The 25481-nt window shown below is 37.7% G+C and overlaps 1 protein-coding gene and 1 pseudogene across 1 annotated transcript; one reads left to right on the top strand and one right to left on the bottom strand.

Annotated features, from left to right (window-relative positions):
* Positions 1-6943: 6943 nt before the first annotated feature.
* LOC149829078 (thaumatin-like protein pseudogene) lies at positions 6944-7682 on the top strand (annotated as a pseudogene).
* Positions 7683-8301: 619 nt separating this feature from the next.
* Positions 8302-25107, bottom strand: LOC149829077 (uncharacterized protein At2g24330-like). The gene is made up of 6 exons (XM_090017271.1): positions 24974-25107; positions 22761-23033; positions 21017-21161; positions 9924-10033; positions 9386-9803; positions 8302-8769 (listed from the first exon to the last, which is right to left on the bottom strand). Exons 2-6 carry the CDS (start codon positions 23028-23030, stop codon positions 8513-8515), a joined length of 1200 nt encoding a protein of 399 aa, XP_089873397.1. The 5' UTR covers positions 23031-23033; positions 24974-25107; the 3' UTR covers positions 8302-8512.
* Positions 25108-25481: the final 374 nt, after the last annotated feature.

The raw sequence follows: 25481 nt of genomic DNA, 5'->3' as shown, positions 1-25481 counted from the left end.
ACCTTTCAGTGTGTCGCACCAGCAGATCATGGATGGTAATCAGGTGCAGCAGCACACTAAAAGTATGCAATCACATTGAACCTGATCATCCATCCTTGCACCACCAAACCTCTCTCTCTCGAGGTCCAAATCAAATACACTTTGTGGTGAGTAATAAAAACTTGGGGGTTTGTGCCAATAAACTCAATGAATGAGGTGATTTTTATACGATTATCTAAAAGAGGTAGCAATCTTGGCAAACATTTGTTAAATAATGAATACAGTATTAAAAATAAAAGTGCATTAAAAAGGATAAAAAGACAACAAAATGAGTTAAAAGATAAACAAATACTACGTAGGGGCTTCATTCCATTTTAATTTTATAAAATAAGGTAAAAATTGGTCACATATATAAGATTTTTTCTGAAAAAGCAAGGCAGGGTATAGGAACTTTAGCACTCAAATTCAAGACTCGATATGATCCAAACTCGGGATCCAAACAAAAGTTCGATTGTATTTGAGTTCTGTTGAAATATAATCTTTTTGTGTTCTAAATGCTTCTCCGAAAGAAAAGACTTTTTCTGCTTTCATTTTGAAGAAGACAAACTTTTGTTTGTTTTATCATTTTCAAAGTTTTTATTAAAAATTAAAAAACGTGTTTTGTGTTCTAAACAGAGTTTTGCTGTTTTAGACTTTGGAAAGATGAGCTAAACCCGAACGGACATTTGATTTGAATTCTTTTTAACAGGAAAAACCAATTCACTCACTTGCCAGCTCATTAGGGTAAAAAGGTCAGGTATATACTCAATGGCTGATATTGAACTAAAATTTTGATAATAAAATATTTATATTCTTACATCAAATTAATTAAAAAAAACTTGTTTCATAAATAAGCAATGTCAAGCCTAAAACACCTAAAACTATGATTTTCCTAATGGTGACCTAACTTAAAAAAAAATGACACCATAATCTCTCTCTATATATATATATTAGTAATGATAGGGTGCTCCCAAAGTACTTACTCCCACCTGATAGAAGCTTTAGATTTTCAATTCTTTTATTGATCAAACCCTATAGATATGATCTATAGTCATAAAACAAATTTTGGATCACGTGATTGTATAGGATTTTTAAGACCTTTAAAAATCAATAGCTCACAATGTATCAAAATTTTGTAACTTAAAAAATTCTATTTTTATGTCCAAAAGACATGATCCAAAGCATGATTCCTATCAAATAAATTATATTGAGTACATCGATAAGGTTTGATTGAGAAGATACAACCTACAATTATGATTTCTAATAAGTGGGAGTAGGTGTTCCTGAAGCACCTTAGCATTACTATATATAGTAACATGTATCTTCAAACACTTAAAGTTTTGAAGATTGTTTGGACGAGCCATTGATTGTGCGTGATCAAACAGTGATTTTGTCGTCTATTTTTTTTGCACTCCAGATTTTTAAGGTCTTAAACTATTGCTAAAAGTTTGGGCAGAAAAGCACACATTTAGCGGCAGTTCTGATTTTTTTTTAAAAGATGCATGGTGTTACGCATTCGAGAGTTTGAAGGAAAACCCATTCCAAGATAAGGGTTTGGAGAGAGAGGAGAAAGTCATCCACTGTTAGCCGGACGCCCGTGGTGCATGCACGTTAATAAGAAAAAGGACCTTTAGGGTGGTCGCTACCGCCACTAAAGGTCATCTTTCGACCACGGCTAATTTTGCTTTTTTTTTTTGCGTCAGATCGATGCTGGACGTGCGTCTGACGATTGGGCATTCACTATTACGCCAAATCGTGTTATATATATATATATATATATATATATATATATATATAGAGAGAGAGAGAGAGGTATGTGCTTAAGTAATAATTAATAATTAAGTGCTGAATGGTACTTAAAACTTTTGGCCGTTGGATCTCGAATTATTACCTAAAAAAATCACGATGTCTCCCTCCATTTTCTTTTTCACTTTCCCTCTCATTCTCCTTTCCCCCTCTTCGTCTCCCTCTCTATCTCTCGTTCCTTTGAATCAACTAGCAACGGCATCGTGGCTGCAGCTGAGGCCTCTTTCCCCTCTCCGTCTCCCTCCCAGTCTCTAAGAGGAGCGCGGCTGCAGCGGAAGAGCACACTAATGACGGCATCGGAGGAGCGAGGCGGCGTGGCGACAACAGGTTCTCGTTCTTCTCTCTCTACGGCGACCCGCCGTTGGCCTGAACCTGGCCGGCGACCCGCCGCTGGCATGAAGTCTCTCTCTCTCTCTCTCGTGCGAGCTCTTTTGCTGCTAGCTGCCTCTCTCTGGTAGGTACATTGAGATCCAATAGCGTGGTTTTGGGGAAAGTGATCAATGGTTGTTTTTCCTGGGTGTAGATCTATCGCCGGAGTTGCTAGGTGTAAATTTTTTAATCAAGGGTTTTTTTGTTTCTGTTTTTTTTTGTTTCTGAGCTGCATTTCTGACTTACACCTAGCAACCCCTTTTTAGTTTCTGATTCATTATCGTAGGGTTTTTTTGGGTGTAGATCTAAAAAAAAAATCTTTCTGTTTGTTGGTTTGCTTCTGATTCAGTGATAGCCATTGTCTATTGTATAGTTTTTCTCCATGAAGCGGTGGGTTGTTTTTTCTTTTCTTCCTGATATGCTGTCTAATGAAGCTGGGATTTTCTTTATATGCATTAAGTTATCATTGATATGTTGTATATGCATTGAATTTTTCTGTTTCTGAATAGAGCCTAATTGTTTGATACATGAATTTTAATTTATTGCTTGTAAAGCTTGAAGGTTTATGGTTGTGTCGACTTGAATCAACCAAATTCAAGGGCACTGTATCTATCTAAGTATACTTGCACTCTTGTTCCAAAAATACCTGACCCCCAATTTTTATTGTCGATGTTGAGAACTATCAACTATATTTTCAAATTCTTTAATTGAAAAGAAAACCATGCTTGAGCATTCTCGTTTATATTAAATATTTTATTCACTAAGCTTTACTCTTTATTCATCTTCACTTTGTGGTTCAGTTTACCCAATGTTTTGTTTTCAAAGTTCAGAACTGTATGGATCCTGTGAGTGGCGGCAAATAAGTGTGGTAGTTCTGCTCTCCAATTTTCATACACAAGTTCATCAGCATATAAGTCAGTCACATGGATAGCTGATGCAAGTTTTGACATGCAGACACTGATCAAGGAAAGCATATACATAAAGCAGTACACCAAGTTATACTTGATTGTTACGTGATTGCAATGTTCATACTTTGGTCATTAACTTGAGCTTCTGATTTGGTTATGCTGATTTGACCAGTGGTGATGTTAAGCAGCTTCAAGATCAATTCCACTGATATGTTTGCTTGTGTGTGGCTTTTTTTCATAATGATGGAGTTCAGAGAGGCAGCTATAGTTCAATTTGATGAAGAGCATCACCCATTAGTGTTGTTGTTCAAGATGATAATCGGGCTGCAGGCAAGTTTCTAAAGCAATTGTGATACTGGGGTGTGGACAATTGAAGCATTTTGAGAGCTTGCTAGATTGGGATGAGGACTGCTTCCTCTGTTTCTGCATGTTTTTTGCTAATTTTTTATTTTGTGGTACTAATGACAACATCTGAAGTGTTTGGGTTGCTGCTCTCTGGTGCAATAAGTCATACCTGACCAACTTGGAAGCATGTTACAAGAGGAAGGTGGTTTCTTAGGAATCAAGAGACTAGATAAAGTGTGATGTTTGATCCTCATGAGCAGATCGAAATCCGAACTAGCTTGGGTACAACATTTGTTGTTTCTCTCTCTTTTTAGGTGACAATGTATACAGGTTCTGTAAGAACCCTGACTTAATGTTCACTATTATCTTTTGATGTCCTTCAAAAAACAAAATGTTGTTGGATTGTTGCAAAACACATATAGCCTTTATAGTTAGCACTATAACCTATAAAAACACAGGCCTTAAACTTCAGCATAAGTTCGGTACAATTGTATGGAACAAGGTAAGGATATCAGGTACATCAAATTTTTTTCAAGTGCCCATAATCTGAAATAACATTCAACAGGAAGCGTAAGACTAGGAACCCTACTGGTTAAGTATACAGCAGCCCTGAAGGCGTCCAACCAGTACCCGGCGTGCATGGAAGCACGTCTAAGCATGCTAAGACCAGCTTCAACAACATGGCAAATAAATGATTTGTGAAGTTTATTTTAAAACTCAGTCTCTTGCTTGTAAGTTGTCACAGATGCATGCTCTTATGCATCTGGAATGAACTTATAATTTGGATTGGCCACCTTGGAAATCAAAACTTTAGATTAGATTGTTGGTGGGCCAACATTTGATGGCTGACTGTAGAAAAAGAAGTATCCCCACCACATTAACAGGCTTGATGGCCCATGAAATGTGCTAGCCTCTCCTTTGTGATCTAAGAGGAACTAGGGTTTTACTCTGAAGAATGTTGATTATAAAAAAAAATCATAATAAAGTAAAAAAAAACTGTCTGGAGCAATGTTGTCAGAATCATATGGAACCCAGGGAATCGGCCGATCCTGATTCTGAACCGCGAACTGAATCGGCTAATTTTTAACCAACAAATGACACTTGTCACAAAAATATAAAAAATTATTAAAAATAATTTAAACTATTTTTTTAAATACTAAAAATGAGGCGAATAGGCTTGATTTTTTTTTTCATATCGAATTTTGGCCCATAGATAAGAATCGGCTAATTCAGGCCTATTCGTAACAATACTGACAACATTGGTCTAGAGTTATTCTCAAATCATGAAAATAGCTTGTCAACAAATAGGAAACATATAGGGTGTGTTTGATACGCTAGACTGCCCGGTGGCGTTTGTTCAGGACTCGCCCTCCTCACAATTACAAAGCAGTGGGGACCAACTGTTCCCCGCCGGCCAGGTACTTCCTGTGTGTCAAACGCAGGACTGCACCCAGGCAGGGACCGGTCATTCCTCGCTCGGGTGCGTTTGCCAAAGGTCATGCATAAATTGAACACACTGGAATATTCTTGACGTCGCTTTCAGGTAATGGTCAAACTAATTCAAAAAGTAGTGTGCCTGATAAGAGGGGGTGTCAATGGGTCAGGTTTACCCGGACCTGACCTGTACCAAACCCTATAGGGTCCAGGTATAGTGATAAATAAGAAGACCGGATTAAGATCTGGGTCCAGACCTGAAGGTCTGATTAATACATGGAGTTGGGTATAGCTTGTGAAATTTTATACCAGACCCAGGCTCGACCGGAGTTCTGATTAAAACCCGCAAATTTTCAGGGTAAAAATGATAAAAAATATTATTTCACCGGGTATGGCCTGGGTCTGGTTCATGTAGTTCTTATCGAGTCTGGGTATGGTTTTTCTTATGGTGGGTCTGATTAGACTCGGGTCCAGACCTAATACCATACCCAAAAATCGGGGCTAGGTCTGGTTCCACGAGTCCAAACCACCTGACCTGTTGACACCCCTACTAATAAGTAGGGGTGGCAAAATCTGACCCGACCCTCCAACCCGCTTCTTAGCCGGGTTAGGGTTTGGCTTAAATGGGTTCGTGTCATAAACGGGTCGACCCGCCTAACCCATTTATTAAATGGGCCGTGTTCGTGTTAGGGGTATGCCAACCCGTTTGACTCATTTAATAAACGGGTTAGGCGGGCGGGTCAACCTGTTTACACGAACCCGTCAACCCGCAACCCGTTATATATATAACCCTAACTCCTAATGGGTCGGGTCAACCTGTTTACATGAACCCGTCAACCTGCAGCCCAAGACCTCTCCTCTCCAGTGGTGGTGTATGCCTGTGCGGTTATCGTGTCTATGTTATCGGGTCAACCCGTTTAATAAACGGATCGCCGTATCGTGTAATCGTGTTGACCCGACCCGTTTATTAAACGGGTTAACCGTGTCGTGTCAGGTTACCCGTTTAATAAATGGGTCGTGTTTGTGTTTGCCACATCCGACCCGTTTAATAAACGGGTCGTGTTCGTGTTGAGGTATTCTGACCCGCCAACCCGACCCGATTGCCACCCCTACTAATAAGCCTTTACCACGTGGTTTTGAGAAAATATTAATTAAATTTTGCTTCTCATATCACGTTGGTAATCATAATTTATATACCATTATGACGCTCAACACGCCTGGTTAAACTTGGTTGACCAGCCCCAAGTCGATAATCATCGTAATCTTGCTTTCCCCTGATCATCCAAGCAAGATGACAATGAGATGTCCTCCCCTGCGTCACAAGGACACGGAAAAAGAGACCATGACACGCCATTATTGTAAAGGAGGACACTTTTCTGCTGATGGCCATCCATCTTAACACATTTCTCAGACACCACGCCCAAATCGAGAAATGCCAAGATGGGTTGCTGTCAAAATGTTGCTGCATGCCCAACATGCATCGATGCTGCATAGAATGTGAAGTCATTGCGAAATGTTCTGTTAAAGAATAAACCATATACCATTGGGTTACAACCGTTCAACTCCTTATGGCTTGGAGAGTTAACTCAGATGGACATATATTTGCTACAGTCGAATTGTACATACTATCTTGTAGAAAACACAGACTTTTTGACATTGTTTTTCAAAATTTTTTATTGATCTAACCTTACAAATGTGATTGCAACACATAAGCAGGTTTTTCAAGACTTCACAAATCAATGACCCACAATGTACCAAAAATTAATGACTTAGAAAAAAAATCATATTTATGCGTCAGAAAAATATAACCCAAGGTGCCATCTGTTGCAAAGAAACCAGGATGAACATATCTATGAGGTAAGATTGAGTCGATACAACTTGCACTTATGAGTTTTTAATTGGATTGTACATATAATCATCCATAGTGTGTAATGAATGCTTTACATTTTGTAAGATGACCCAAGTGAACCAAGTCATGGAGTCTCTGGTTTTGGACCATGTTTAGGCCCAATACGAGTTTTCCTGCCTCACTGACCTATTTGGGACATCACTCGGACCAAGTCATGGAGTTGCTGAGTCAACTCAGCAAGTTTGTTTGCCAACCGTGCTCTGGTTCATTAGATGTGGCTTATTGCAGGGATCCATGGTCCAATTATGGGACAATCCGTCACATTTACCTGACCAACAAGTGCAAATTTCCAGTATGGCCCGGAACAGCATCAAACACAGGCCATCCCTTGGTTGCTGATGGAGGCTTCTTCCTTTCACCCGGGCAGACCAAGAGGGTGCAAGCAGAGCCCTCATGGAAGGGCAGGATCTGGGCTCAGACATCTGCTACTCACCAAGACAACGTTGCTGGTGTGCAAGACTGGAGACTGCTGCAATGGAAGCATTGGCCTTCCCCCAGCCACACTGGTGCAGTTCTCACTGGAACCAGATAGAACCAAGCCAAGTTCCTGTGACATAAGCCTGGTTGATGTCTACAACCTCCTAATTGATGTGTCCCCACTGAGGGGTGGAAGGCAAGTATCAAACTGCACCATTGAGGGTTGCTCCAAGAGCTTGAATAGTGGCTCTGTTTGCCCACAGGAGCTGCAAGTAGTGAACAAAGAGGGTGTGGTGGTGACTTGGAAAAGTGCATGCCTGGCCTTCAATCTGGATGTGTGCTGCTGCAGGAATGAGTATGGAACTCTAGACAAGTGCAAGCCCAGCATGTATTCCAAAGTGTTCAAGGATGCATGCCCTTATTACTTCAGCTATGCGTTTGATAATCCAATGCCACAGAATAGCTGTTTTTTTTAAAGGCAAGCTGGGGTTAGGGGGACCCCTACCAGAACAACAGCCGCCCCATGTGGCAGAGGGATTTGATCCTGGGCCTTCAGCTTGACACAGGACCCCGCTTACCACATGGGACACCACTGGTCCAATGAGTAAGTCATTACTTTTTGTCCTTCAAAGTGGGCAAGTGATGCATATGTGATGAAAGGCATGTTTCAATTTCACCATCACAGCATGCAAAAACAGTTTTTCAATAAACTTGTCAATAATTATCAAAAAATAAACTTGTCAATAAGGCACTTGGAGTTATCGACCCATTTGTGCTATTTTTTGCATGTAATTGTGCTTTAAATAACTAATTAACATCTTATTGGAGCTTGACACCTCTCACTCATGCACACAGAGTGTGAGCGTGTGCGTGCACACGACACACACACAAAGCGAAATAAAAAAAGGAACTCAATGATACAGATCGCGCAAATAGCTCACCAGGCTTTACTGTGCAGTTTCTGGAAAACACATAGAACTGCACTCTCCAACACAGCCAGCATAACACAAACATTAGCATCATCACACAGTGATGGACTGATCCCCTGAAAGTAAAAAACTGGGGTTCATGCGACTGCTGAACGGAATCAGTATAGGAAGCTCCTCTGTTACAGCCTCAATCATTAAGAACAAAAGGTTCACAATGATCAAACATAACTTTGACATGAACATGATCGGTCTATTAATTACACAAACCAACCCTCTTCTTTCTGTTATCTCAAAATATATGATGAAAGAAACCCAGAAAACACAAAATGCAATTTCTACTGATACACACACCAAGCTTATCTATTGGTACATACTCATCAAGATGCTGGCGCACCAGCATCAGATTGTTTCACTTTACTAACTTGTGCAATTTCCGGTGAACCTGAGTTAAGAATGACATCACCCTCCAACACAAAACCAGTGTTACTATTCTGACCATCATCAGAAGGTGGGGGACTGATCATTTTAGAACTGGAATCAGACGGCAGTGGATCCTGTAGATTGGGGCCATTGAGAGCATGGCAATGAGGGCAATAGTAAGTTATGTAGGGAAAATCTTCCTTTCTTGCCAGCCCTGCAGAATTGGAGCTGAAGATCAGTAATATAAAATTTCTTCGATTTTCTTCAAAAAAGGATTTCTTTTGCAAATTCCAAACCAATTTTAAATTGTATAATAAGTGGAAACATGTTCACTGATGGAAAGAATCATCACGCTGATGATACAAAGACACCCCAGGAACTTCTTAAAGAAATGCAAACTTAGCAAAGGCTTTAGTTTTATCTGCAAAAATTTTGGCACAAGCGAAATTGTGTACCTAAATTTAGCTGGAAGGGTTATACTCAGCAGGATTTTCCATCTCTCTCTCCATAAATATATACATACATACATATAATATAATATAATATTAGAAAAAGGAACATTTTAAGAGACTCAATAAAAAATTTTGCGTCACTTTTAAGGTGTACTACCTGATGTTGAAAAAATAGCTAATGTTGTTCCACTGAACAGAAGCCCAGTTTCAGTGTTTTCAGGAATAGAAACCACCTTTAGAAAAATTAGGGTGTCATTTATGTAAGCGATTTTGGTTGAGGGATATGGTTAAACACAAAGCCTTGAATTTATGCCTATGACAATTGAAAGAACCATTGTTATTGCAGTCTGTAAGTTATGCCCCTTTATGCCCACTTACCATTGTGCATATGACAGCTGCCACATATGAGGGCATAGCACTGCGTAGGATCTTCCCCAACAAGCATGGCTGCAAGACGTGCAATCCATCCACCATCATTAGCTGTGGATCTCTGATGATGACTCACAGCAACTGTTTGGTTGTGAGAAACAAACTGCTGTTCAGCAAGACCAGAAGTGCCGGGTATTTCCTCGATAATTTCCTGAGTTACAATGCTTCCCACATTGTTACTTGTGTGAGATGACTTCCTATTGCGGAGCCCAGTTGATGGCACCACCTCGGCATCATTGCTTTTACCAGATGGCACGTCAAGCTTTGGTTCATCCCCAACAAATACTTTCAGGCCAGAATCCGCCCCGAGTTTTGATGCTAAAACACTGGCAGCAGCAGCCTTTGCTGCAGGATCTGTATCATATCTCTGCATTTTTATATAATTAACAGGAATTGAGGTCCACAGATAAACAAAGGATTCACCCATTGCATTAAGAAACAAATGTTAGAGATAATACTCCAAACCATATCACCTCTTCTTTATTACCTGTATTAGCTGCTGGGTATTATAATAGTTTGTCCTCTCTTTAAGCTCATCAATTTTTGCTTGTCTTTCAGCACGTAACCTTTCAAGTGCTTTCTGGTCACTGCGATCACCTGTCAATTTTATGAAAGAATTTACATTTTTAAAATCACCACAACTAACTAAGCTTTAAGAGAGATTAAAATTCTAAAAAGCACAACACTGTAAATCTTCATAATAAGTACCCAAGTTTCAAAATCAGCACAGGTGTATATATATATATATATATATATATATATATAACTGCATCACGATTAAAAAGTTACACATGGCCATTGGCCAGGAATTCAAGGTAAAATTAATTTACCATATTTTCTTGATTGTACAAATTTTCTGTGCATCTGGAACCAGATCATTTTAAAACATTTAGCATTATAGGAAAATCTTCAGCTGCATGTGACTGAAGAATACAATACATTCCATGATTGTATGCAGTTACCATTACTGAGCATAAAAAAGCCATTTTTATTGAGACATGACCAGGGACGTCTCTTGGATCTGGATCCATTCAGATTTAGTGTGGATCAAACCTGAACCGATCCATATGCTGTCATGATTCTCACGTCTGGTGATGTACTTTTATTAGTTTTTTGTATTTTGTTATTACCAATGTCAGTTATGAAAGTTCTGTATTTCATATGGGATTAATGTTGTAATTTATTGTTATTGGTTGATATATAATAGCAAGTATACCACACGTTCCCACATTGGGAACGTGAATTCTGAACCTGCCTATTCCTCTATCCTCTCCTCTGCAGCAACTCTGAAACTACAGCAAGATACCAAAGTCTATTATGGTATCAGAGCGCCACGCCGATTGATGAGACTTATCCAAGGTATGTTCATATAGATCATGTTTGCCTTTCTGAATCTTTCTTCCTGTTCTCTTGTTCTTATTTCTTCTTATCTCCTCACATTTTTTTCTTTCATATTATTATTGTTTCCCAATCGTCCCCCTTTATCTTGTTGGTCAAGTCAAGGCATATTACTTCATATTCTTGTTGTTTCCAATCATTCTCTATTGCTGTTTCAATCGTACCCTTTATCTTGTTACTCAAGTCAAGGCATATTTTTTCTCTCTTTCTCCAGATCAGATCTGACATACCAAAGTATATCGTAATCAGATCTGATCTAAATACTGTTTTATCAGAATCTAATTCATACATATCAGATCTGATTTGCATGCAGTCCTCTTGTGCTTAACACATCGGCAACCACTTTTCTTCCATATTTATGCTTGAATCTGAATTGGGTTATAAATCTGATGTTTCTTTGTGATTTTCTTTAGCCTTTTATTGTAACATACATCCACCTGTGTTGGAATATTTGCTGCTGCTCTCACTCATATAGTTCAAAAACAAGCTTTGACGTTACAAGATACCTGAGATCTCCTGTTTCTGGTTCTGATAAAAAAAGGAAGATTTTATGATCTCATTTATTGCTTGTTTTGTGCTTGATGGAGTGGAGTAGGTTACTCTTCTTATCCCTTTGACTGTTTTCCTCTCTTTTCATCTTTGTGTTACTCATATTTCCCTTTCCTTATTTCGGTCCTTTATTATTCATATTCTGTCATGGATTTCAACTTCCAATCTCCTCCAAATCTGTCATCCACTTTTTTCCCTCAATTGGTCTATGAAAAACTCAACAATTCTAATTTTCTAATTATAAGGAGTCAGGATCTATCGGGACATTTGGATGGGTCTATCTCGGTTCCACCAAAGGTTATTTTGCAAGAAGATAAAGATGAGAAAGAGCAAGTTCTTTCATCAAGGTAGACCAGAAATCCAAAATTTATCAGTTGGATGAATCACTTGTTGTCTGCGTCACCTCAAAAAGTTTTGATTGGTATATCAGATGATTGCACCGCCATGCAATTGTGGATGCATTTGGCTCAGACATATTCTCAGATATTTGAATCTAAAGACATATATTTGAAGTGAGAGCTCCAAAACTTGAAAAAGGACAACAATACCAATCTTATGGATTATCTGAACAAAATCAAGAGCATAACTGACTAACAGGCTCTCATTGGATGTGAAGTTTTGGACAAGGACAAAGTGCAACAAACCCTTAATGGGTTAGGTTTAGAGTATCATGTCCTTGCTATCACCTTATCATGTCTTGACAATCTCCCAACCTTTGACAATCTGACGTCCAAGTTACTTGATTTTGAGATGTCGCTCAAGGGGTTGTCCAATAATGCTAACAAAGGTCAAGGAGATTCACATGAAGTTTTCTTTATGGGATTCTCCTGTGGAAGAGGCCGTGGTTTTCGTGGAGGCTGAGGCCGAGGAAGAAACAGTACAGGTGGACGTGGTTTGTTGCCCACACTCAATATGCCTTCTTTGGAGAATAATCAAGGACGATGTTGTATTCCTACCTACTATTTATGCAATAAACCTGGGCACATAAAGATGAATTGTTGGTATAAGATGATCCCATGTATAACTCGGATGCAAATATGGTTCAAAACAAGCTGAAAGGTGGAAATCAAGAGCATTAGAAGGATCAGTCGAGTGGGACTAAGAGTCCCACCAACATTACCTTGGACAAGAACCGCTTATTGGGAGCACTTATCAGGGCTAAATTTGAAGCATAATGAGCAAGAGATATGGTACATTAATTTCGGGCCAGCAAATCACATCAGCAGTGATGTGGGTAAGTTTTCTAAATTGATTCCTTATCATGGTAAAAGCAATGTTATTACTGACGATCAAACTCAACACCCCATATCACATGTTGGTCAAATTACCATTTCTATGTCCAAATCCAAGTCTCTTTCCTTGTTAAATGTCTTTTATGTTCTCAATATTAAGAAAAAATTGATTTCTGATTCTAAACTTGTGAATGATACTAATTCTAGCATCATATTTACCCCAAATTCCTTTTATGTTAAGGATCTTCTCATGAAGATGTTCCTTAAAGGGGAAAGATGTGAAAATATGTACCATTCTTAAGGAGAGTCTTGTGAAGCTTGTCAAGCCAGATTCGAGTATGCTGCCAAAGTTGGAATTGTTGTTATTGTCATCGTCTTCTTTTGTCTATGATTCTAGTGTTCATGAATCCAATAAGCTTAAAATATGACATAGTCGTTTAACCCATTGTAGTAGGTCTTTTATTGAGAAACTTGTTTCAAGCACTTTGATTCCCAAGTCTAGTTTAGATAAGTTTGAAACATATTTATGTCCTAGCTGTCAAATGTGCAATAGTCATGTATTGCCTTTCTCCATATCAAATAATAATAGTTCAAGACCTTTTGAAATTATCCATTTTGATGTATGGGATTCAACACCCAAGAATTCATTGTTTGGGAGCAAATATTATGTTATTTTTGTTGATGACTTCACTCGTTATTCATGGATAAATCTAAAATCTTTAGTATATTTCATCTATTCCATGTGTTTGTCAAGAATAAGTTCTCGCTTTCTTTTCTCAATTACAAATGTGATGGGAGCAGAGAGTTTTGCCCAAATGAATTCATTAATTTTTACAAGATAATGTGATTAATCACAGAATATTTTGTCCATATACACCTCAGCAAAATGGCATTGCAGAGAGAAAGCATCACCATATTGTGGAGAGTAGCTTTGCTATGATTCATGCTAGTAATGTCATTATACTTGTGGACGAAAGCTTTTCATTTTGTTGTGTTTGTGATAAACAAGTTACCAATGAAGAAGTTGGGCAATAAGTCACCATTTTTTATGTTGTATGGAAAAAAAATCCGAATTATGATGAATTGAAGGCATGCGGTTGCACTCATCATGTTCATATAGACAAAGCTTTGCTGACTAAGTTTGACAGAAGAGCTCGTGTGTGCAGATTTGTTGGATATGTAGATAATTATAAGGGATCATTGTTATGATCCATCAGAGAGGTGTATCCGGATATCTCGAAATGTCTTGTTTGATGAGTGGTTCAAGGATGTGCCCAAAGACATGGAAGATCGGATTGCGAATAAAGGAGGTACACAAACTGAGTCTTATCAGTCGTGGCTTCGTGCTGAATTGTTTGCTCTCCTTATTCCTGGATATGTTCAGCAAAAACAGAATAGGGAGGCAGCTGAACCGAACATTGGAGAGCAGGAACAAGAGGAGAATGCTGAACTGGATGGTGGGCAGCAAGAAACAGCTGATCAGTCTACAACTGAATTTCAAGGGTATAAAGAAGGCATTGTATATAGTAGAAGATCAAGAGTTGCACTCCCTAAATCTCTCCAAAGTCTTTTTTTTTTCCAATATCAAGAAAAATCTAATCCATGTTTCCAAACTTGTGGATAATACCAATTCAAGTATGATATTGATTATGTCTTTTGTTTATGTCGAAAATCTTCACACAAAGAGGATAGGCAAAAGATCGAAAAATATGTACATCTTCAAAGAAGATCCTATATCCAAGTTAGCTGGTTCAGTTTTGAAGCCTAGTATAGAGTCATTCAATCCATCAGTTTTGTTTAGTACTACTTGATCAAATAAAGTCAATGTCTGGCACAGTTGTCTTGCTCATTGTAGTCGTGGTTTTATTGAAAGATTGATTTCTAATAAACTCATTCTTGAGTCCAGTTTAGAATATGAGTCAGCTAGTGTTATTTGTTTAAGTTGTCAAATTGCAAAGAGTCATGTACTTTTTTTAAGAAAGGGCTTCAAAACCTTTTAAAATCGTGCACTTTAATGTATGGGGATCAGCACCTAGTGTTTCTCCTTGCGGTAGTCATTATTATGTTTTTTTCATTGATAACTTTTCTCATTATATGTGGATATATTTTATGAAACATAAACATGAAGTATTCAATATATTCATAAAATTTCACAACAACAACAACAACAAACAACAACAACAACAACTACGCCTTCATCCCAAAACAATTGGGGTCGGCGATATGAACCAACAAAGAAAATCATTATGGGTCTTCCACATGAATCCTTCTCCTCCATTCATTTCTATCCAATGCCATGTCCTCGGTGAGGTTCAAAGCATTCATATCCTTTCTTATCACCTCCATCCATGTCTTCCTAGGCCTTGTTAGAAAGTGGCTTTGAATACATTAGGTTCAATAAAGAACTCATACACATGCACATGAAGTGCGAATAAACCCATTAAAGGGAACAACACAAGCACATAATGTGCTAACACATAAACCCACACAAGGGGCAAAAAATATGACATAAAGTCATAAGTTGAATATTATTGAAGAAGGAAGAAGGGGGTATAAACCCCATACAATGGAGCATAAGCTCCTCCAAGGAGTAAAGAATACCAAGGGGGAGACCCCTATTTATAACACAAGAGAGGGGCCACCAAGGGGGCTCCCAAAGGAATCGTTGGGAGCCCCCAACGGTCACATTTGTGACCGTTGGGGGCTCCCCAACGACTCTTTGGGGAGCCTCCCTAGGTGGCGCAAACCACAAAAAGGGAAAAAATAAAAAAAAAAATTAAAAATAAAATTAAAAATAAAATTACAAACATATTCCAAATGGAATATGCGTAAAAACTGTGAAATGTCTAAACTACCCCTATGCCTATAAATAGATAAATATATATTTTATATATATAATTAGGATAATACATATGCATATATACCATATATGAATATGTATTATCCTTTATATATATAAAATATATATAATATTACAATTGTCGAATGATACATTTTAACACCCCCCCTCAAGCTTTGCGTGGGGGAACGAAAAGATTGAGGAAAGCACGAGGAAGAATCTCAAGGCTTCAAGAGCCTTCAGTACGAATGATATTGTAAATGTTTCCCTCCAATGTCTTTAACGATGAGTACCTTCCATGATCTATCCAAGGTACTTATTTTCCTCTTATCTTCAAGATCCTGAGGAACAACAACAAAGAACAAGTAAAAAATATCTTTGCACTTTACTCAAAAAGGAACATTCCTAACAAGGTGCAAAATTTATGCATAATAGGATAATCACTTTAGCATGAAAAGAAAATTTAAAAAACCAAAGTTTTCAAAATCATATATCATGTTTAAAGAGTGAGCGGAAACATATTGCAAGAATGCATAATGCATTCATAAGGTCCAATATTGGACAAACACAACCCCATAATGGGGGAATAACAAAATAGTCCACTAAGGGACACCACAATAATCCTACGAAGAGGCATAAGCAACATATACTTTATTGAATGAGATCCTAAAAGGCCATAAAGAACATATAAGTCACTTGAAGAGCATAATCCTACGAAGAGGCCATATGATTCACTTGAATATCTTAAAACACAAGTCATGAATGAAATTTTGCAAATTTCAACAATAGTTCATCTAATACAAACAACTACCTCATTAGTCCTCCAAAACCCATAAATCAAGTGTATAAGCTACTAGATCAAGAATATAAATATAATGTCATTAAAGGCCAAAGACACACACAAAGGTGTGCAAAAAAACCTCTTGTCTACATATAATAATACTTGAAATGAGTGCATCTACGACAAGAACAAGAGAATACACGCCAACATGAACCAAAAGCATCTCTTGTCTACGTAAAAATACACTCAAAACCAAGTATGTTCAGCTACTAGAACAAGAGTAACAAGCCAACCATGGGCTAAAACACAATACATCTCTTGTCTACATAAGATAACACTTGAAATGAGTGAAATAAGCCAACCATGGGCATACATCTCAGCGACTAGAGCAAGGACACAAACGCCAACATGGACTAAAATCACACACCATGGTGTGAATCAATGTGCCTTGTCTACATAAAATAACACTCAAGACAAGTGTGTTCAGCTACTAGACCAAGAGAGCAAAAGCCAACAAAGGGCTACCAACACACGAAGGTGTAATAAAATTCTTGTCTACATATGATGACACTTAGATAAGGGGCATAAAAGGAGAAGAATTTTGAGGTAATCAAACTTGTAATGACAAACATATATATAAATCAAACCTTGAATCAATATAACAATATTCTTCAAAAAGAATACCCATAAAAATAACATTTTGGAATAAACTATGTAAAAGTATCTTCAACAAGATACAACAACCGATAGAACAATATTCTTGAAAATAAATGTATGAACATACGCACACCAAGAACATATGGAACACTTGTGCACAAAAGCACAAAATCACAAATGTGCAAATGCACTCATAATTTTCATAAACAATGGAAGGTTGGACAATAATCCCTAAAACCTTGATTTCAATATACCTTAAAACATTTTAAGGTTTCAAACATCATATATCCATCACATTTATATATAAATAAGAGCATCCATAAGATCAATGGCCAACATCAAACTAGTGACACACTCATATACCAAATCATTCTAGAGTCCCAAGGTGCCCATAACTCACCTCAACCCCCATCTATAATATGGTAAGTGGACAATCTAAAAAGACATAACAACGAGTGTCACACTCATAATTAGAGATCATATACCAAATCATTCTAGAGTCCCAAGGTGCCCATAACTCACCTCAACCACCATCTATAATATGACAATTTGGACAATCTAAAATGATATAACACGAGGTGCCCATAACTCACCTCAACAAACATCTCTAATAAAACAAGGAAAAAGGAAGGGGGGTTACGAAACCCTCTTCCTCTCTCTCTCTATAACACAACTATGGACGTGTCTAATATGTGTCAAAGTGTCAAACACTCAACATGTTGTGTCCAATTTTTTGGACTCTTCAACCTTTAAAAATGGCATGCCGGTGTCGTTGTCGAGCCGTGTCCGACACCAACACCTCGACCTAGTAGAAGTGTCCATGTAACATAGGTTTACACCCTTGGGTAAGATATCTGCCAGTTGATATTGAGTACGAACATGGAAAAGGGAGAGCTTGGCTTCAACTTTCTCTATTATAAAATGGCAATTCATTTCAATGTGCTTAGTTATTTCATGATAAATTGGATCTGATGAAATTTCAATGGCGGCTTTATTATTACAAAATAAAGGGATTGGTGAATCAAGCCCAATCTTTTAACTCTGAAAGAAGAGACGTCAACCATAAACCCTCATGATACCATGAGCCATAACTCGATACTCGGCTTCTACACTTGACCTAATCACAACAATTTGTTTCTTGCTTTTCTATGAAACTAGGTTCCCACCAGCCAAAGCATAATGGCCCAAAGCAGATCTTCTATCTTCAACATAGCCTGCCCAGTTTGCATTCACATACATCTGATTATTGAAGTGACCATGGTTAGCATATAAAATTACTCTTCCTGGATTTTTCTTTAGGTATCGCATGATGCAATATATTGTATCAGTACAAGCTTTTGAAGTCGCATGTATAAATCTACTCACCACACCCACTGCATAAGAAATATCACCAGTGACAGTATGATAAGTTTACCCACTATTTTTTGATATTTTACCACATCTTCAATTTTGTCATCTTCATAGAATCTCAACTTGTGATTTGGATCTATTGGTGTATCTATTGTTTTACATCCAAGCATTCCTGCTTCCTCCAACAAATCAAGCACATAGTTTCTTTGGGACAACATTACACCTTTCTTACATCTCAACACTTTAATCCCCAAAAAATAATGTAGAGGCCCAAGATCCTTGATATCAAATTTCTTATAAAGATAATTTTTCAATTTCTAAATTTCTTCTATATTATCTCCAGTTATCACAATATCATCAACATAAACAATTAGAATTGACAATTTCTTCTCACCTTTCATAAAGAAGGTATGATCATCGGTGCTTCTCATATAACCAAATTGGAGAATGGTTGTGCTGAATCTCTCAAACCAAGCTCTTGGTGATTGCTTAAAACCATAAATAGCTTTATTCAATCTACAAACTTCATTCTTCCCATTGGATACACTAAACCGTGTAGGAGAGGTCATATATATATTTTCATTCAGATGGCCCTGAAGAAATGCATTTTTTACATCAAGTTGGTGTAGTGCCCATCCTTTATAAGTTGCCAGGTTGATAAGAAGTAGAACTCTTATGGATGTCAGTTTAGCCATTGGAGCAAAAGTTTCTTGATAATCTACTCCAAAGAATTGATTATACCCTTTAACCACCAAACGTGCCACGTACCTTTCAATGGATCCATTTGCCTTATACTTGAGCATGTACACCCATTTGCCCCCAATTGGGTTTCTTCTTTCTGGTAATGGTACCACTTCCCATGTTTGATTTTTTTTTCTTCTAATGCATTCATCTCTTGGGTCATAGCTTCTCTCCACTTATGATGTCTCATTGCTACATCCACATTCTTAGGGATTGGATTAGATTGTGAGTTTGATACAAATACATGATAAGCTCGAGAGGTTGCAATATAAGAAACATAATAGCACAAAGGATGTGAGGTGCACGGTCTTTTACCTTTTCGGATGGCTATAGACAGGTCCAAATCTGAGGGAGGACTAGGTATAGTCTCTAAGATCTCATGTTCACTTGGTCCTGAATCTTGGGAAGCTTCCTTAATCATGGTAATGATCGACTTAGGCATAACAATGTTTCTCTCTCCTCTCATATATGTCTTCATCCTAGTGGTGTCCTCATTATCTACACAATCTTTGGGGTCTTCTTCAATAGTTATGGGAGTAAGGGGTAAGCATTTATTAGGCTCAACTTTCTCTTTATTGTTCTCCCCCTTATTCATAATAGGATTTAGTCTCAAAGGTTACATCCATGATAACATAATAGGGTCATAACACTTATAGCCTTTCTAAGTTGATGAATACCCTAAAAATATGCACCTAATAGCATGAAGGTCTAACTTATCTCTAGACTGAGCATAAACATGAACATAGCAAGTGCAACCAAATATTCTTGGAACAACATGAAACCTCTTGATTTTGGGATCTAGAATCTCCAAAGGATATCATCCTCCCAAGGAGTCACTTGGCATCCTGTTAATCAAATAAGCAGCCATTAAAACTGCATCACTCCAGTAATTCTTGGGAACATTTTTATCAAACAATAAAATTCTAGCCACCTCAAGAAAATGATCATTTTTCCTTTCAGCTACCCTATTCTTTTGAAGGGTATAAGAACAAGTGGTTTGGGCTTCAATACCATGCATCATGTGATAATCTCTCAATCGTTGAGAGGTATACTCACCCCTATTGTCTTATTGCAATACCTTGATAGAGGCATGATATTGTATTTCCCAGAGTTACCGAAAGGGCCATAGGGAGTGGGGAAGTGCGCTTCCCCGAAGCGTGTTTCGGAAGCGCGAAACGTCGCGCTTCCGAAACGCGCTGGGAAGCATGCTCCCCCCTTTTTCATTTTTTTATATTTTTATTTATTTATTCTCTTTTTTTGCTTCTCCCTCACTTCCTAGGTCGTTTCCGGTTCGCTTCCTAGGTCCATTCTGAGGCGATTCCCGGTTCGCTTCTAATTCATCTCACGCTTCCCGCTTCTTAAAATTTTGATAGTGCCTCGCTTTCCACACGCTTCTCGCTCCTGCTTCATTGATTGGCAACTCTGGCAGAGTTACCGGAAGCTTCTTAGATAGGTGAGAAGCTCGCTTCCTGAAAACTCGCTTCGGAAGCACGATACTCCTCGCTTCCAAAACTTGACCCCATGCCTCTCCTATGCTTTCCACACGCTTCATCTATTCTTCTTATATGTTCTCTTACTCAACTTTTCTTGTTTTTTATGTGTTTTCTCTCACTCTTCTCAATCACTTCCATGTGCTTTCTCTAAATTGGTAGTCATCATTTTTAGATTTTGTTAAACATTTAATTTTTACACTAAAAAATATAAAATTTAATATTCGTCACTTTTATTTTAGTTTTTATTTGTGTTTCATTTTGATTCCCATTCAATTCTTATATTTCTTTTATTTATTCTTCGCTTCCCGCTTCCTATACATTTTAAAATGCATCGCTTCTCACATCTGCTTCCCGTATTATTTTCCGCTTCCACTTCCTAGTCTGGCAACCATGTGATAAACCATTTAGAAGTTAAGCCGTTGGTCTTCTTTTCATTCTACATGCAGAAAATGGTCAAACTAAAAATGGTAATTCAAGACCTAACTTGAGAAGAAAAAAAAATCTTAAGACAATTCTCTAAAAAGTAGATTTCTGCCTTACACATCCTTGTACAGCTGGAAAGTGTTGAGTAAATAGCAGCAGCCAAACCAGGAACAGCAAATACAGGCAACACCCTTAGTGCCCTCATCTTCCAGTTGAGATCCAATGATCTTGTTGTCATGATTGCATAAACCAGAGCAGCAGCCTAAGAAGCATTAATTGAAATAAGCAATCTGCCTTGGATTTAAGTTCTTTACATACAAATGCAGTTCTATATGTACTAGAAAAACATAAGATAGTAGCACTCTCCAAACTACTCAAAAAATGAAAAACTAATGCTCTTGCAGGTAAAAATGAACAAGGAAAAGCTGATCATAATAAAATTTGAAGCATTACAAAAAAGTTGAATTTCCACAGATCGAATGACTGAAAAAAAACCACACAAAAGGGATACATGAATATATTGTATTTGATATTAAGATTTTATGAGTTTAAAACAAGGTTGCCAAACTAAGAAGCGGGAGCGGGAAACGACACGGGATGCGGAAGCGGAGGTGGGAAACGATACGGGACGCGAGACATTTTGAAATTTATAAGAAGCGGGAAGCGAAGTATCAATTTGAAAGCGAAATATAAATAAAAAATGAAGCGATATGGTAATTGAATAGGAATCGAACAAGAAGCAAATAAAACCTAAAATAAAATTGATTATTCTTATATTTCATGATTTTTCAATTAAAGAGTTAAATTTTTGTTAAAATCTAATAATGATGGTTACTAATTTAGAAAAAGTACATGACAAGTGAGTGAAAGCGTGAGAGAAAATACATGAAAAAAAATGTGAGAAAAGCATATAGGAAACATATACCATGTGTGTGGGAAGAATAGAAGAAGCGTGGGGGAATCAAGATTCCCATGAAGTTTCGGAAGCGAGGAGTATCGTGCTTCCAAAGTGAGTTTCCGGGAAGCGCGCTTCCTACCTACCTAAGAAGCTTCTGGTAACTCTGGTTTAAAACCATTGGCAAATGAAAGCTTTTCAAGTAATGCACTCCAGATATGTGAAAACGTCCTTCACAAGTAGCATCATTTTACACACATATACACACACAAGAGCAAATGAAAATGTTGTGTGTAATTGAGTGCACCATGTCGGTGATATACTAGCATTTTTTCAACAGTATCTAGTGTTAATTTGACCAAAAACTGGTGGAGTGGCACCAGTCTTGTGCCTATCAAAGAAATGGGTTTTGTTTGGTCAAAAAAAAAAGTAGACTAACACCAATCCATCTATTGGTACCAAGGAAATTGGCAAAAATGAGAGAGAGAGAGAGAGAAAGCATGAATATATATGTGTGCATAATTGGCCATATCATGTCCGTGATACACTCACATTTTATGGTACTTTCAAGCATTGGATTAGCCCAAACTGGTAGATGGAAGCAGCCATATTCCAGTCAAAGGAATGAATTTGATTTGGTTGAACTGAGTCTCAAATCAACTATTTATTCATACCAATGGTATCTAAATAAATGGGCATGCTCTAAATGAAGTGACATCCTCCGCCACCACCATCACTGAAGCAGGAGCATGCATGCTCACAGAATCATCACCTATCTGTGTTGCACACTCGAGGATACAGAATCATCATGTGTGTGTGTGTGTGTGTGTACTTGTGCATCTGTGTGAGCGTATGCCAAAAGTCATAAACTTGTTAGTTAACATAATACATGCATTTTCCAATAAAAAAGTGCAACACAGATGTTCAAGAAATAGTGTTGTCAGATTGATAGGGATCAGTTGCTACCTCCAAAAGCACCGAGTAAATCATAATATTCCTTGCCGCAGATCGCCAACTTTGAGCCCTCCTCTTCATCCTTGAATGAACAGAAGCTTCTTCTTTGGACAAATATTGCAACTTCTTCTCAAAGTCATCGCCACCCCTTCTGAAAATTCCATGCCAAATGCGAGACAGTATTCCTTTCCTTGGTTGAGTTGTAGCTTGATCATTCTTTTTACTAGTAGAAGCAGTTGAATGTTCAACAGCAGGCTGCTTATCACCGGCATCATCAGCCATTTCCTACACCAAAAAATGAAAGTATTGACGCTGTTGAGCAGTTAAAATCAAGGTTGTCAGACTAGGAAGAGGAAGCAAAAAATGAAATGAGAAGTGGAAGCAAGAAACGATGCATTTTAAAATGTATAGGAAGCGGGAAGCAAAGAATAAAAAGATAAATAAGAATTGAATGAGAATCAAAATGAAACACAAAGAAAAATTAAAATAAAAGTAACTAATATTAAATTTCATAATTTTTTAGTGTAAGAATTAAATTTCTAACAAAATCTAAAAATGATGACTACCAATTTAGAGAAGGCACATGAAAGTGAGAGAAGAGTGAGAAAACACATAAAAAACATGAAAAGATGAGTAAGAGAACATATAAGAAGAATAGATGATGAGTGTAGAAAGCATAAGAGAAGCGCAAGGAAATCAAGGTTCTCATCAAGTTTAAGAAGCAAGGAGTATCACACTTCCGAAGCAAGTTTTCGGGAAGCGAGCTTCCCACCTATCTAAGAAGCTTCCGGTAACTCTGGTTAAAATCCCCTTCCGTATAAATATGTAGCATCTCTCAAAGACAAACAATGTATATATGTACATCGATTGTAAGGCATGAGACTATGTCACACAGACACTTAGCATGTGTATCTTATGTGACACGACCCTCGGAATCCTCGAACACTACATAGATACAATATGACAGTCAAACCAGTTTTATGCACAGTCAACATTGTGTCACTAACTTTATCTATTCTTTTTATGATCTTATTTACTTATTTCATATTCACTTGAGTTCTTTTTCTTTAAAATTTTGTTACCAATTACATTACATTTCAATTTCAACTTAGTTTCATTATTTGATGTTCCTAATTATAGTAATTGAGAATTGTTATTTTACACATGCATTTATATGTGTGTACGGCCATGCCCTTGTGTCCTAATTTTTTAAAATGATCCTATTGTACGAAGCACATCCACATTGTATCCTGCTCTTGCATCCATATCCATGTGACATAGGCATGAGATGCATGAAAACTGCATGTCAATATCTTGTCATTAGTGCTAACACTCATAATCATGTTCATTGCATATCATGTCATTCAAAAGCCGCTGAACATATCATGCAGCTTCAAGATGCAGTTGTAGAAGGAAACTTCAATTCTTCATTCTAGGTCAAAACACTAAAGCATCCATTTCTCGAAAAGACAGCAAAAAATGCCCATTTAGGCCATATAACAAAAAAAATCTCAAGAGTCCTCAATGGCGCTAGAGCGCCATATCATCCACATGCCCAAGAATGATCCTAATTCTGTTGAAATTGCAACTCTTTTGTAAGATCCCGTTCCAAAAAGCACCTACTCTGCCGGTCAATGAATCAACAAATCATGATATAACTTTTCTATTAAGTAATGAACTTCAAAACTAAGTTGGTACTCACATGATATATCAGGAAACACAAACATCAGCCAAAATTTCCCGTGAATTGAAGAGATTTAAGTTATTCAGATTTATGGACACCGATCAAAATCAATACAGATGATGCCCTAAGTCAGATTGAGTGAAACTGAGTGATCCCATCCAAGTTTTAGAGTCTCAACCATGTAACTCGATTGCGGTTAATGTTGGTCATGAAGAATCACATCGCTATAGAATAGACGTTGGCAGCAGAACATATAACTCCATATATGCAGTGAAGGGTTACAACTTACAAGAAACAATTCGGCAAGCAGAATTAAACAAGTTCAAACAAAGAAAAAGAAACCCCAAAAAAGGAGTGCAAATCTCTCTACCCTTCAACACCATCTGCGCCTCTGAGGGAACAGATGCCTCAAAATTGCCTTTGATTTTGGGGATTTCCTGTTGGTTCATCCATGGACTCGGCAAAAACGGAGACCAAAGAAAAGAGAAAGAAAGAAAAGGATACATTTGGGGTATCGCTCAATTGAGAGAGAGAGAGAGACCTTCTATTCTTGCCTTCCTCCTCGACCTTCCTCTTTTGCTTCCGTGGCACAAACACACACACACACACAGAGAGAGAGAGAGAGAGCACAGGGTAAGCAAAATGGCCTGCTTTTGCACTCTCATCAAATTAGAGGGTCCATTTGCAATTTTGCACCAAGGTCACGACGACTCATAAATCACGTTATTGGGATTTTCTCGGCAAAGAAAACTCTCGCGATAAATTAAAAACATTCGTCCTTCACAAAAAAATATAATTATATTTAAATTTTAAAAATATATAAGAAAACATATAAAATTATGCAAAATCTTGTTTATAGACCCACTTTTGCAGGGTCCATTATCACCATTCCAAGATCCAACCTTGATCAGATTTCCCATATCCACATTTGTTTTAGACCCAAACACTGAAATTGGGTTTTGTGTGGCCAGATCCCATGGGGATCCACTCTCGAAGACAATCATCTGAATCAGGTCCAACCCATTTCAGTTCTAGTACGTACAAAAGAT

This window comes from Nuphar pumila, chromosome 9, assembly GCF_984573655.1.
Source record: "Nuphar pumila chromosome 9, dmNupPumi1.hap1.1, whole genome shotgun sequence".
Taxonomy (NCBI): Eukaryota; Viridiplantae; Streptophyta; class Magnoliopsida; order Nymphaeales; family Nymphaeaceae; genus Nuphar; species Nuphar pumila.
Note: the sequence above shows the minus strand (reverse complement) of the source record. Positions and strands in the feature narration are given on the sequence as shown.

What these genes read in the sequence shown, in the direction of transcription:
- LOC149829077 (XM_090017271.1), bottom strand. Translation starts at nt 23,030, where the DNA reads ATGGCTGATGATGCCGGTGATAAGCAGCCTGCTGTTGAACATTCAACT. An exon ending in TTTACTCGGTGCTTTTGGAG is followed by an intron (nt 21,162 to 22,760) that starts GTAGCAACTGAT and finishes AATGCTTCTTAG; the next exon opens with GCTGCTGCTCTGGTTTATGC. An exon ending in CAGCTGTCATATGCACAATG is followed by an intron (nt 8,770 to 9,385) that starts GTAAGTGGGCAT and finishes CCAATTCTGCAG; the next exon opens with GGCTGGCAAGAAAGGAAGAT.